The sequence below is a fragment of the Nicotiana tabacum genome, chromosome 5 (assembly GCF_000715075.1).
Source record: "Nicotiana tabacum cultivar K326 chromosome 5, ASM71507v2, whole genome shotgun sequence".
In the NCBI taxonomy this organism is placed as follows: domain Eukaryota; kingdom Viridiplantae; phylum Streptophyta; class Magnoliopsida; order Solanales; family Solanaceae; genus Nicotiana; species Nicotiana tabacum.
Genome location: NC_134084.1, coordinates 146,961,844 through 146,977,209, shown reverse-complemented (window position 1 = coordinate 146,977,209; position 15,366 = coordinate 146,961,844). Strand labels below are relative to the sequence as shown.

At 39.6% G+C, this 15,366-nt stretch overlaps 1 protein-coding gene across 1 annotated transcript; it reads right to left on the bottom strand.

The window, feature by feature from the left end:
- Positions 1-9,096: 9,096 nt before the first annotated feature.
- Positions 9,097-11,017, bottom strand: LOC107815642 (uncharacterized). The gene is made up of 3 exons (XM_016641257.2): positions 10,812-11,017; positions 10,010-10,336; positions 9,097-9,456 (listed from the first exon to the last, which is right to left on the bottom strand). The coding sequence occupies exons 1-3, from the start codon at positions 10,879-10,881 to the stop codon at positions 9,326-9,328; spliced, it is 528 nt and encodes a 175-aa protein (XP_016496743.1). The 5' UTR covers positions 10,882-11,017; the 3' UTR covers positions 9,097-9,325.
- Positions 11,018-15,366: the final 4,349 nt, after the last annotated feature.

Sequence of the window (15,366 nt, the reverse complement as noted above, 5' to 3'; positions counted from 1 at the left end):
CGTCACATGAAATGCACCCGCGATCCAGAACATATTTTATTCAATGTTTTAGGATTTGGATTTGGGTCGCATGAAATGCACACCCGAGTTTAAGAAAATAGATTATTAAACACGCGCCTAAAGATACCATCGCGTTATTATTCCGGGAGGGTCGTGAAATTTGCTAAACGACCCGCCTTGGAAACTGAATGCTTTGATATATACATTTAACGAGGGCCCTGCATCTTGAGCGTTTTTTATTTGTCGAGGCTCATATCATTCTTATTTTAAAAGGATATCCTATAGCAACTACGCTTCCTGTCGCGTTTGTCTCTACTAATTGAAAACAGAGATAGTCCTAGTTAATTACATGCTTGCAGATTTTTCTATAGCGGGATTCAAAATGCTTTTACAAAATAAGAAAACGTGGCTACACGCACGGACAGCTGATCGAACATTATGGGCCCAAATCCAGCTCATACGGGATGGGCCAGACCTGGGCCACTGTTTATCCGGTGTGGGCCTGCTTAATCTATTTCGACCTGGGCTCGACCCCCGTGAAGTTGAGGCCGTGAACTTGTTCTTTGTTCTACAGGCGTGGTTTATCAGTTATAACGGGACAGTTCATTAAAGGGAAAAACAGTTATAATGATGAATAGTTTTCACGCGTTACTAGACATGCTAATCACAAACTCAATTAATTTCTGATCTACAACCTACTACATGGTCGAAATTTTTTATCCAACAGCCTACGCACACAATTGGATGTCAAATTACCCTACATTGACAGTTGCTATGTGTGAAAACTAACTCAGTATCCGAACAAAATGTAAACTATCATACATTACATATCATTCAGTGTACAGGCTATACATAAAATAAACGATCTTCAACTCTTCTCTTTGTATTCATACTCAACTTCAGATTACATTGACAGTATTAGTCGTGTACCTGGATGTTTGAACAATAGACAGGAGAAGAAGAAAGATGTCAGCAACGGGCAACCAAGCAGCAAACACAGCAACAACAACCAACAGCAATAACCAGCCTCAATTATGAAGCCTTCAAGTGATAGAGAACCAAGCAGAAAATCCCAGAAAACAGAGTAGAAAACAACCGAGAACCATAATGTTCATGGCAATAGCAACAACAATCCAATGATCCCAAACAACTTGGCAAATAACCAACAACAATTGGCCAAGACAGCTTTGACTAGCTTGAACTCTTATGTAAGTTTCAGACAGTGTTTGGTTACAATATTCTGAGAATTTATGTTTCTTTCTTTAAGCCTTTTTTAAGAAAACCTTCTCTCCAGGCTCCAAAAAAAATCCCCCCTGTTCTAACGGAAGGTCTGCCTTTTTATAGCCTACCCTCAGCACTTTACAGTCTGCTGGACAACTCAGAATTCCCTCTCCCTGCTGTTTTTCCACTCAGTTATTTTAAATAACCAGACCTCCCATGAGGTCCCTGACAGACCCTCTCTATTTTGTTGTTAAAGTGTCCTAATCTCTTATTTATTTAGCCAAAGCATGGGCAGCAGGAATATAATCTGACAGCACATGCTGTCCAATTATTTTAATTCCTTAACAGCTAACCATACACATGCTGCCCACAATTTAAACCAAGAGAACATGTTATCCATTTAAAAATCATAGCCTGAACTACAACTATAACACACCCTCAAATGTTTTTTGATTCAATTTGAACAAATCTCAAGCCACACACTCAGTTCCTAATTGAATTCAACAAAATCTCAGCAGACAAACCAATGACAAAGATCAGATTATCGCCATTCCAAACTGAACTAATTGACGACGTATATCGACTCGACTATACTAATTGTAATACATACAATCGAAACCAATGACCAGAAATCCAAAAGTATCAGTATATGATTCAAATTGCACTGACATAAACCAAGTTGTACTGGGGACTAATTAATCGATCAAATTTAAATTCAGCTGACTGCACAGCTTACAAACATACACAAAAAATGAAGAAGGGCTTGACCAAACACAGAAACCTTGGGCAAAATGGACGGGGCAGTTAGAATTCACAGCAAATCAATTACAGACAATTGGCCATACAAACAAACCTTTAACTATAACAAAACACATGAACTAATAAAGTAAAAATACCTGGGAGTCTTGGAAAAGGAATCAGCAAATCCTAACTCGGATTTGAATCGACCTTTATTGGGGTTGAACGGGCTTTAATCGAAGTGTTATCCACTGAGAACACTTCGATTAAGGTCCATTAGACCCTAATCGTCTGGTTCAAATGGACACCGACCGGACATCAGGATTTCTAGGGTTTCTAAAGGCGGATTTGAGATTTATGCTTCCCTGGTTAGATTCGGACCAAACCAAGCCTGGTTTGGTCACGAGGGAGGTCTGGGGAGTGTCTGGTACGAGTATGGTGTGGTTTGGTGTAGGTCATGGTTCGACTCGAATCTTCAAATGAAGATTCAATAAACTAGGGACTGATTCGAAGCAAAAGGATAGCAGATCCGTGTTCAGGACAGTGAGGTGGTCCTAGGGTGTTCAGGGGGTGGTCACCGGCGTCCATGCCGCCGGGTTCTGGTGAAAGGGAAGCCAGGGCGGCTGCCATGGCGGCTGCTAGGGTTTCGGGGGGTTCAGGGTTTGGTGAAGAAGACGAGTGAAGGGGGATTCGGATAGGGGGCGTGGGGTATGATGGAAGGCTTATATACGATCTAGGGGTTTAGATCCTGGCCGTCGGATCATGTGAGATCAAGGGCCAGGATCTATTCATTAAAGGGGGACGACGTCGTTTGAGGGTGATGGTGGGTGAGACCGGGTAAAGCTGGATCGGCTCAAGATTTGACGGGTTTAAGGGAAAGCCTGGGTCCGTTGGATCAATGGGGGTTGGACGGCTTAGATCATCTTGCCTGAAATGGCGTCGTTTGGGTAAATGAGCAGTCTGATCAAGACCGTCCATTTGAATCAGATCAACGGTTCCAACAGGGATACTGATACGATGTCGTTTGGGGTCCTGCTGGGGCAGCCTGGGTTGGACTTGGTCTTGCATTGGCTTTGGGCCTCATTTGGGGCCCAATCCGATTTCTTCACTTCTTTTTCTTTTCTTTATTTTTTTTGTTATAATACAACTAAATTAAAATGAATTTAAAAACACCCATTAATCAACACCTAAACAATTATCACACACATATTAAAATTTTTAAAAATGGTTAAAATCACAGCCTAGAATAAAAGCTGCATATTTTTTGTGAATTTTCTTTTAATGACCGAATTATGGTTTGATTACCATGACAGACATACTTTGTATTTTGATCGATAAGATTAAATGCAAAATGGCCCGAACCATAAATGACTAACAGCACATGTCACGAAAAATCGAAAAATTACACAGCAAGGTCATTTGTCACTATTTTTTTGTTTTCTTTTGGAGTGATTGTCCGTGAAGCAAAAATCACGTGCTTACAGCTGCCCCTCTTTGCCCGAAGACACGAAGGGTTTTCGCGCAAAGATAAAGCGGGTGATTTTTGCTCGTGCGAGTAATTCGTGTGAAGTATTTTTGAAAAAGATTTGACCGAACCTTTGCTTCAGAGGTTTCCTACATATCCTGGGATGAACAGGAATCAGGTCAATGTAGTTCGGGAAATTTTGGTAGCTGGGACTACCGTATGACTGTAGTGTTTGCTGCTGTTGTGCGCTGTTGCATGCTGCTGTAGGATGCTACCGCTCACCGATCTCCTTGTTACATTGTTCTGAAAGGGAAAACAAGAAGCTACGCTAGACTAGGGATCATGAGATCTCATCTATCTTCAACTTGTTCTTGTCGCCTTGCTTTCTTGTTGGCTAGCGCGATCCTCCTATGCCTTTATTTTGTGAACTTGGGGGGATGATACTGGTCTTTTGCTTTTTCTGAATGCTAGTTTTCATCATTTCGCTTGATCTGCTGGGAACGTGGCCCTCTTCTCTAAGCCTTTCAATGGTTTCTTCAGTGGTGTGGCTTTCTTCATCAAAATTGTCATGCTGGGCATGTTATAACGTTCCCAGGCCGCTTCCTTCAAAACGCGTCCTTCCTTCCATTTGACGCCTATACTTGAGTTTGCAACCTTATGTTTCCCGGTGCTGGGGACTTTATTGTTTCCTTGCTGGGGATCTCTGTTGTAACCTTCCGCCTTCTGGTGGGGTTACTGATTCCAGAATCTGTAATATAAGACCAAAAAGTTGTTTAAATGCAAAATTATGAGATGTATTCCCGCATTTTACTGGTGGGCGACCTAGAGCTGAAATGTATTCCCGCATTTTACTGGTGGGCGACCTAGAACAGAAAGTATTCCCGCATTTTACTGGTGGGCGACCTAGAACTGAAAGTATTCCCGCATTTTACTGGTGGGCGACCTAGAACTGAAAGTATTCCCGCATTTTACTGGTGGGCGACCTAGAACTGAAATGTATTCCCGCATTATACTGGTGGGCGACCTAGAACTGAAATGTATTCCCGCATTATACTGGTGGGCGACCTAGAACTGAAATGTATTCCCGCATTATACTGGTAGGCAACCTAGAACTGAAAGTATTCCCGCATTTTATTGGTGGGCGACCTAGAACTGAAAGTATTCCCGCATTTTACTGGTGGGATACCTAGAACTGAAAAGTATTCCTACATTTTACTGGTGGGCGACCTAGAACTGAAAGTATTGAGATACAGGTAAATTTGTTTGATGCAAACTCAGGTAAATTTCTCCAAACTCAAACTTTGCGTTACAATTCAAAAGAGTAACCCCGCACAAAATACACAAAAAAGGCCCAATGGCCCAATGCATAACACAACCACCACTAATCTACAAGGTCTGACCCAACAAGGTCAGAGAACAGGCACACGGGCCCAACCCAGTACAAGTGCCAAAAGAAAAGCGAGGCTACCTACTGATGACCCTACCGACCCCAATCATGAACCCAGCGTTCAAGGGAGCTCTATCCCAACTCCCAAGAACACACTTCTCAAGAGTGGAAAAATACCTAATGGGGCCGATCCCTTTTCCTCAAACGGGTACTCCAACAAGGGCACAACTGTCAGCCCAATTCCCCACCCAAACATACTCACCTACGCTTACCCTACCAGCACTCTGAAACGACCTCTAATGGAGAAATATTAACAGTCATCAACAACAATCTAGTTCCCTATCTAGTACCTCCCCATTTCCAGGTGAAAAGACTACAATCACCTCCATTAGATCCCCAATTAATGACCATCCCACCCCCCAGTTCCGATATCCAGTAACCCTTCTACTGACCAAGATTTGACACCAAAAAGGGTTCTAATGGAACGACAATCCCTTAAGTTCACCCCACTTGTTACCCAATGTAGTAAGGCAAAGAAACACAAAGATAGCAAATGAAATGCAACCAACCATCATCACCTCCTTACCACCATCACTAGACCACCAACTGACCTCCTGGTTGGAGGTTGCTTTACAAGGCTAGGGACTCTCCTACAATTTCACCCTGGGCAATCAGAACGTGACCCTGATAGTGCAAAACCCAACCCACCTAGCCAGAGTCACAGTGGAAGCACCGAGCAAAGCACTGGCAGCCTTTGGACCTCTCCTATGGCAATCGATGGTCAACAACGACAACAGCTCCCCATTAACGGACCCTCAAGCTCTCAACAACCACATTCTACAAAGCTTCCAAACCATACCTTTCTTCCCAGATCTGATGAAAGAGGATCCTTCAGTGGAGCCGGTCTTCGTTATGATCGGCCAGCTAACTCAAAACAAACCATCATCTTCTGCTCCAACAGGGAAGAGCAATTCCCTACCTATCCAGAACATCAACAAAGGAATCTCCAAAGCGCTGGAGATCCTCAAGAACAAGAATGTCTCGGAGGAAGAGGAAACACCTTATGCCACACCACGAACGAACTCACTACTTCTGGACTCAGTGAGAGCGATAGAGTTCAACACAGAAACCAACGAGATAATAGTGATACTATGCCCCAGAACAATGACCAAGTGTGGAATGAGCCTTGTCTCAACCCAAACACATGGTCCGAAGAAACCCCTTCTCAACCTAACTCCGGTGTTGAGTCTCAAGAGGAAGTCCCCCCACCTCAAATGACGGGTCTGCAAGGATCAAAGAGCCCTCAAGAGGGACCTCACCAACCACCCCCAACTCCAATGATGAACTACATCATATGGAATGTTAGGGGTGAAAAAAATGCCGAGTTCAAAGCGTGTTGTGGTTTGTTCATTCTACCATCATTTTTGTTTATTGTTTTTGCTAGTCCCTGCTTACGTCTTCTTGGGAAGGTAACAGTTTTTCACTCGCTTTCCTCCGATATGACTGCTTTTTTTTTATGAGCTTCCTGTGGTTCATGGGTTGTTGTGGGTGTGGTGCCCTATAGTTGTAAATTTGTCCAGTGTGCCCGATTCTGCCACAAATGGTGCACAGAGTACCCTCCCCTTCGTAGGTCACAGCCTGCTTATGGTCCCCTATTATTACCGATATTTCTACTGGGGTTTCTAGTGGTACTTGAATACAAATACGGGCATATCTTCCCCTTAGAGTAGAGGATGTGCATTGGTCTATCTTGAGAAGTTTGCCCACTTTCCTACCAACTCTCTCTAGGATGTCCTGATCATAGAATTCTGTTGGTAATTGAGGGAGACAGATCCATATGGCAGTAGAAGTAAGAGTGGCTTCTTGAAGAACAAACTTTGGTTCTCATTTTCGTACAGATAGGAAATTTCCAGAGATGAACCAGGAGCCAAGGTGTAGAGCCCTAACCAGACTTTTTTCTAAACTAAATTTAACTATGTAGAAGTCCCACCCTAGGTCAATCAAGATTAACTGTTCGGATGGCTTCCATAGCTCGTTCAATTTAGATCGAAGGAGATGGTGAGGCATCTTTCGCTTGAAAACTTTGATGATTACAGAGTAACGACATGGAAGGTAAAAGCGTTTTTTGTCATCTTGTGAAAGGGGAATTGAACCCTCAATGTGCTTCCCTTTGTCAAGATCTGGATTTTGTTTTTGGTCGATCTCATAGTAATCAGTTTGGTTGCTCGCTGGTTTGTCCAAAAGCATTTCCTTATAGGAGTGATGAGGTAATTCCACCTCCATTTGGTTATGCTTATCTGGGGGTTCCGGTGGGAGTGGTGGTTTGATTAGAGGGGGATCCATGAACAACGATGGACAAAGACGAGAGTATTTTTAACTGCTGAAGAATTTCACCTTGGGAACGTCCCCTTTTTTCATTATGGCATTCTCTTACTCTCGCTTCCTCTCCCGATTTTCCATTTATCCGTGATCTAGGCATAGATATCAATCCATTCTAGAATTCTTTTCATTACCTCTCATGGGAAAAAGATCCCACAAAGAAAAGAATTGTATAGTATGAAATAACATAAAAACTTATTTTCTTTTTAAAGAAAAAAACAAAAGATATGGATCCTCTATTCCAATTATTTCTTTTTGACAGGAAACGATAAGAAATATTTCAAGGCGATTCGATTTCATACTAATGTAGTAGTATAGGAACTATTCCGATTTCGGTGAAGTTACAAATTCGAAGAACTCGAGAAATTTTGATCGAATCATGATACAAATCACAAAGAAGAAAAAAGACCGAATAATCATTCTATGATGAAAATAGAATAACTGCCAATTTTGTATACATAATGGGTATACACTATACAATCAAATCTAAAAAAAAATTATGAATTTCTATTCTAATAGAGGGGTAGGTGTTTGTTGTTGAGAACTCCAAAACCGAAAAGTAATTTGAAAATTTTTCTGGTATGGAATCATAGTCTATATAATTAGAATTATGATTTAAGAGCATCCATTAACTATAGTCTAAAAGATATAGACCATCAATAAGTTGATTTGTTCTAATTCATTGAATTAATCCGTTACAAAAATATCAGAAAAAGAAGGGAACGTTGTTTTTGCAAACATGAATCGAATTTATTTGATTATGATATCTAATTTTAGGTGAGAGACTCTTTTATCGGCTTATACAAATATATTTTAATAACATAACATTAACGAAATTACATATAAAATAGTAAAAGAAATTTATGAACATTTTTACTCACAAAAAAATTATTTCTCAACTTTTAACTAGTTTTTTAAAACACTAATATCTTAATCCGGAAAAAAATAACATACTAGTTTAATCGCAAACAAAACACAAAACAACATGAAAACACATTCAAGACAACTAATATGCATTATTATACGAGTTTCAACATAAACTAAATCGGAATACCTTGATTTATGTTTTTAGAAAAGTTGAAAAATTGAAATTTTGAGCCTAAAACGAAGAAATCACAACAATAGAAGGGTTGGGTTGGATGCGGGACCTATAATCTTATCTTTTTGTGACGGGCGGGGTCCACTCGGATTTTTTATGGAGAAAAGGAAGGGAGGTGGGGGGGACCGCTGTTGTTTTGTTTTAAAAATGGGGCTTGGCTTCTGTTTCTGTCGGGAAGAAGAAGGGCATTTTATTTAAGAGGTATAGTGCGGTGTAATACCGCGCTATATATAATGCGGTATTATACCATGCTATACATAACGCGGTATTAAACCGCGCTATATTTTAACTGCAAAAACACCGTTAAAGTATTGCGCGGTATAATACCGCATTATATATAGAAAAGTATCTTTTTTGGGGGCAGTAGAAACGTATTTTGAGTCCCTAAAATTGGTATTTAGATTTGGGACTCCGTATTACTATATGTATATATAGAGGAGGAGACATGACAACAATAGGATTTTTTATTGTTTGTGTAATATTAGGATTTGGTTCTTTAATTCCCTTTTCTTTTTGTTTTCGGGGAAAATTTTATTTTGTGTCTCATACAACTGACATTAGTTGTATGAGGTAACTTTTTTGTCTCACAATTTTGTGGACCCAGATTTCTGTGGACCCAAAAATATAAGATTGGGGTCCACAAATTTGTGAGACAAAAAAGAGTCTCATACAACTAGTGTAAGTTGTACGAGACACAAAATAAAACTTCTCCATTTTCGGCTTCCTATTGGCACTAAAATTAGTACTAATATGGTAATTTTATTACCACAAACTTTGCAAGTACAAAGAACTTGAAACAAGAGATAATTACTGCAATCCAAATAGAAGAATATTTAATTCAAGTTGTGTTGGAAAAAGAATTTCACGGAACAATTTTCAACAAATCCAAGGGAATTAGAAACAAATCAATATTCCCCCACATCCCTCTTTCATTGTAGAAAAATACAACATTAATGATAATACTTGTTTTTTAAAGGAACAAAAAAATTGTATGCAGTATATGTTGTAGTATTAATTTTTCAGATGTATAAGTAAATTAGAAAGAAACTGGGGAAGGAGCTGGAGCATCAGCTACATCTTCGAGTGCAGCTCCGTTGCTTGAGAGCTCAATCATAGCACGGTGTGGGTTGGTTCTCTGTTTGTTGCATAAATCTGGCAAATATACTCCTGCACAATTCCAACATACAAAATAACATTATTGTAGGAAAGAGTCCACTCATAAGGGTGCAAGTTTAATTATTATTGTAACCCTAGAATAACAATTGCTAGCGATTTCGACTTCACGTTATAGCCTGTAATCCATGTTATAGCCTGTAATCCCAACTGAGGACAGGTTCTTGGAGTTAGCTCACCCTCGCGGGGTCGCGATCCTTTGTTCCGGCTATTGTGGCTATTGTGTCACCTAGGGCATATGGGGCATGATGACTTGACGTCATCCTCATCTTCCTCCGGCTTATCACCGGCAGTCTGTTCAGGGTTCCAAACTCAACGATGGCAACTAAACACGAGGGTTGCGCTGCAGAGCCAGGATTTCAAGTTTATTGGTTTGGAATGCTAATCCTTTTAAGTTATTGGGTTTTAAATTAAATATTTATAAGTATTCAATAATTTTTTAAAGACAAATATAGAGTTTGAACCAAAGCTACTGGGTTAGGTCTTCCCGGCACTTTAGCTCCGCTTCTGCAACTAAATATAGTGAATAAAATGGTAATGTTGGTACCTTCTCCAGCAGCCAAGTTGAAGTAAAGGTCAACAATGTTAGCACATTTTTGGTAACAAGCAGGGGAGCAAAGCTTAAAGGTGAATTGAGAATCAAGCAAAGCATCAGAAGAAATCCCAACAGAGTTCCTGTCACATCCACAAGCATCAACACATTCATCTGTCTCAATATGTTCCTTCATGTTTCCAACAATAACCTCAGATGTCTTGCATTGATATTCCACCTTCCCATCTTCCCCTGCTGAATTCTCCAACAAACACCTCTTCCCTGATGTCGCGATCGCGAAACCACACACATTTGTTGGCAAATCCTCACAAATGAAATTCCCTGACGTTATTAAACACACCAACAAAGCAAATGATCAAAATCTACTATTTATGATACATATACTTGTTACATTAAATCCACACGTTGTGGACTGGACACTGGCCGAGCCAGAAATTCTAAGAAGAGGATTGATTTTTAAGAATTGTACAAGAATATATGTCACCCATATGATAAAACTTCTGACTTAAAGTAATTCTTGAACCATCTTTGTTATTACACAAGAAGATTTTCTTAAGTCGAGGGGATACAACAATTTATTTGTGTACAAAACAATTTGTTATAACCCTATTTATGCAGTATAATTTTTTCGATGAATGAGATTTAATTAAACCCTCCAGATCATGTCGCTCCGCCCTTGATTTTGAGATGAAAAACTACTCTGGATATTGCAAATGAAAACATGCATTTGACATATTCAAAGAAGCGATGGAAATATTGCGTGAAAAGGGAAGAAGATTAGATATACAATACGTACCCAAAGTGCCTTGGAGAAAAAGGGCGCTAGCAAAGAAAATAATCATGGAATATTTCAACGTGGAAGCCATTTCTATTTTATTTCCTTTTCCTTTTGGGAGATTTCCCTTTTTTTTCTTTTGGCTATTTGTTTGTGGACGAACTCGAGGAAAATATTAATGGAGTTAGGAAATATATATGGGGTTTTTGAGATGAAGGTGAATGGAGCTAGGGGTTTCTTGAATTTATATAAGGAAGTTGAGGAGGAAGAGGAGAAAAAAGCGGTATGAGATTTAGAATATTTGGTTAAATTCCTAGTTGTTTGTTTGATTTTTTTATTTTCTGAATATTATTGATCTTCTTTTATTTTTTAAATTTTCATCTTATAAGGCATATACTCTGCTAAATTTTGACGAATTCTTCGAATTTGGTGTGCACGAATAGAAGGGAAGGATCTTTTGTAGAAGTTAGTGGAGCCCACGCGTTTGTTTCTGTCATTTATTTGATTTAGTTTTATTCTTTATCACTAAAGAATTAATTGTTTCGTTGAATTTCTTGTTGTTTGTAGTAAGTTTACTTCTTGCCTTCTAAGTGTAGTTGACGCCTAACAAGTAGTACGTGTTTTTTGTCTGCTAATTGAAGTTTCAAACTCTAGAAGTTGTCAATGAAAATCATATTTCAGATTCTCATACTTTCCTAATTTATATTTCAATTAATTAAGTTGCTGGTTTCCCACTAAAAGGTTAACGAAATTTCCATATCTTTACTATGAACCAAATAATATTTACGTGCATGCTTCGATTAGAAACTGTTGAAGTTTGGCAAAATGCCAAAGTCCCACATTGGTTGGGAGTTAAGTTTGGGGGGATTTTTCCCCTATAAAAGAAGGCCTAATGTTTAGGATTGAAACACACCTCTCATTTGCCTTCTCGTCTGTTTAAGGCATTTGTATCTTCTCTCTTTAGTATTATTTCACTTGTATTTTTGGAGTGGAATAAAATATTGGTTGTGTCCGAGGAGTAGGCAAAATTAGCCGAACCTCGTAAATTCTGGTGTTCCCTTTATTATTGCTTTATTGTCTTATTTATTATTTGGTGGCTGTCATAATTTTTGGTATAGTAGTTGTGACTTATTCACACTCTATACATTTGGCTTCCGCAACAATTGGTATCAGAGCCAAGGTACTGTCTAAGTATGCTCTGTGGTTGCAGCATAGTCTGATCTTCCACATCAGAAAAGATTTATCTTGGTAACTGAGTCAAGGTTCTGTCTGAGTATGCTCTGTGGTTGCAGCTTAGTCTGATCTTCCACACCAGAAAGGAAATAATCTTGATTTGTGTCGTCAGCTATTAAATAATATTTGTGTCAAAGATGGGAGACAATAAACAAGAAGAATCTACATCAAGTGTCAACAATACGTCATCATTGGCATCTTCGCTTATGACAAGAATTGTGTCAAATGCGAAATTTGCGGTCGAAATATTTGACGGGTCCGGACATTTTGGGATGTGGCAAGGCGAGGTTCTAGATGTCCTTTTTCAACAAGGGCTAGATCTGGCCATTGAAGAAAAGAAACCAGATGTTATTGGAGAAGAAGATTGGAGAATTATCAACTGTGTTGCTTGCGGTACCATTCGATCCTACCTTGCTAGAGAGCAGAAATATCCATACACAAAGGAAACTTCTGCAAGTAAATTATGGAAAGCACTGGAGGATAAATTTTTGAAGAAAAACAGTCAAAATAAATTGTACATGAAGAAGAGACTGTTTCACTTCACCTATGTTCCTGGTACCACGATGAATGAACATATCACCAGTTTCAATAAGTTGGTTACAGATTTGCAAAATATGGATACAACTTATGATGATGGTGACTTGGCCTTGATGTTGTTGGCGTCACTTCCTGATGAGTACGAGCACCTTGAAACTACTCTACTCCATGGAAATGACGAAGTTTCTCTCAGAGAAGTTTGTTCGGCTTTGTACAGCTATGAACAAAGAAAGCGAGAAAAACAGAAGGGCGGAGAAGGAGAAGCACTATTTGTGAGGGGTCGTCCTCAAAATCAAACGAGGACAAAGAAGGGAAGATCCAAGTCAAGATCCAGACCCAGCAAAGATGAATGTGCCTTTTGTCGAGAAAAAGGGCACTGGAAGAAAGACTGTCCGAAGTTGAAGAATAAGGCCAAACATAACAATGGAAAGGCCATTATGGATTCAAATGTAGCTGATTGTGATGATTCAGACTTCTCATTAGTTACAACAGATTCATCAACATCTTCAGACATATGGTTGATGGACTCGGCTTGTAGCTATCATATGTGTCCCAACAGGGACTGGTTCGTGGAATTTCAAGAAGGAGAATATGGAGTCGTCCACACAGCGGATAACAGCCCTCTTACCTCATATGGCATTGGTTCAATACGATTAAGGAACCATGATGGAATGATCAGAACATTGATAGATGTTCGATATGTACCGGATTTGAAGAAGAATCTCATCTCTGTGGGAGCCCTAGAATCAAAAGGGTTCAAAATCATTGCAGAAAATGGAGTGATGAGAGTATGCTCTGGTGCACTAGTGGTAATGAAGGCTAATCGGAAGAATAATAATATGTATCGCTATCGTGGCAGTACAGTTATTGGGACAGCGACAGTGACATCCAGTGACGACAAAGAGGCAGAAGCAACCAAGCTATGGCACATGCGCTTGGGACATGCTGGAGGAAAATCCTTGAAAACTCTATCAGATCAAGGATTGTTAAAAGGAGTAAAGGCTTGCAACTTGGAGTTTTGTGAGCATTGTGTCAAAGGGAAACAGACAAGGGTTAAATTTGGTACAGCGATCCATAATACTAAAGGCATTTTGGATTATGTACACTCTGATGTTTGGGGTCCTTCCAAAACACCTTCATTGGGTGGGAAGCACTATTTTGTAACCTTTGTTGATGATTTTTCTCGAAGAGTGTGGGTGTATACAATGAAAAACAAAGATGAAGTGCTGGGAATTTTTCTCAAATGGAAGACGATGGTGGAGAATCAAACAGGCAGGAGGATCAAGTGTATTCGCACAGACAATGGAGGTGAATACAAAAATGATCATTTCAATAAGGTCTGTGAAAATGATGGCATCGTCCGACACTTCACTGTTAGACATACACCACAACAGAATGGAGTGGCAGAACGTATGAACCGGACCTTGCTGGAGAAGGTACGGTGTATGTTGTCCAATGCTGGCTTGGGCAAAGAATTTTGGGCTGAGGCAATTACATATGCATGCCACCTCATTAATCGTCTACCATCTGCTGCTATTGATGGCAAAACACCATTTGAAAAATGGTACGGAAAACCTGTTGTAGATTATAACTCTTTGCACGTGTTTGGCTCAACTGCATATTATCATGTGACGGAGTCAAAATTGGATCCAAGGGCAAAGAAGGCTATTTTTATGGGAATTACTTCTGGAGTCAAAGGATATCGCTTATGGTGTCCTATGACAAAGAAAGTAATATTCAGCAGAGATGTTACCTTTGATGAATTTGCTATGGTAAATAAGGTAACAGAAGATACCAAACAAAATGAAGGTGCTTCTAAGCAGGTGGAGTTTGAGGGAAAATTTATTTTTCCTACACAAGAAGCAGAGGAGGAAACAAATGAAGATTACCCTCTGGAAGGAGAGCCAGTAGAGGAGATTCCAACTCAGGAATCTCAACAACAACTTGAATCAATAGCAACCAGCAGGCCAAAAAGAACAATAACGAAACCTGTTCGTCTCATAGAGACGGTTGCTTGTGCAACCTCAATTGTAGCTGATGATGTTCCTACTACTTATAAAGACGCTGTTCAAAGTTCAGAAGAAGATAAGTGGAGGATTGCCATGAATGATGAGATACAGTCCCTTCATCAGAATCATACATGGAGATTGGCCAATCTCCCGAAGGGAAAGAAAGCAATTGGGTGCAAATGGGTATTTGCAAAGAAGGAAGGATTTCCTAACCAAGTAGATGTTCGCTACAAAGCAAGATTGGTGGCCAAAGGATATGCTCAAAAGGAGGGAATTGATTACAATGAAGTGTTTTCTCCAGTTGTAAAACATTCCTCCATTAGAATTATGTTGGCTTTGGTAGCACAATTGGATTTGGAACTAGTTCAGATGGATGTAAAAACTGCGTTTTTACATGGAAACTTGGAGGAGGAAATCTACATGACTCAGCCAGAAGGATTCAAAGTTGCTGGAAAAGAAAATATGGTGTGCAAACTTGAAAAATCGTTGTACGGATTGAAACAATCTTCTAGACAATGGTACAAGCGATTTGACGAGTTTATGTTGCGGCAAGGGTACAAGAGAAGCAAATACGATCATTGTGTGTATTTGCACAAGCTTAAAGATGGTTCCTTTGTATATCTTCTCCTATATGTTGATGATATGTTGATAGCTTCCAAGAATTCGGAAGAAATTGATAAGTTGAAGATTCAACTGAAGAAGGAGTTCGAGATGAAGGATTTGGGTGAGGCAAAGAAAATTCTTGGCATGGAGATAATTAGAGATAGACGTTCAAAGAAACTCTGTTTATCTCAAAA

What these genes read in the sequence shown, in the direction of transcription:
- LOC107815642 (XM_016641257.2), bottom strand. Translation starts at nt 10,881, where the DNA reads ATGGCTTCCACGTTGAAATATTCCATGATTATTTTCTTTGCTAGCGCC. An exon ending in TTTTCTCCAAGGCACTTTGG is followed by an intron (nt 10,337 to 10,811) that starts GTACGTATTGTA and finishes TAATAACGTCAG; the next exon opens with GGAATTTCATTTGTGAGGAT. An exon ending in CAACTTGGCTGCTGGAGAAG is followed by an intron (nt 9,457 to 10,009) that starts GTACCAACATTA and finishes GGAATTGTGCAG; the next exon opens with GAGTATATTTGCCAGATTTA.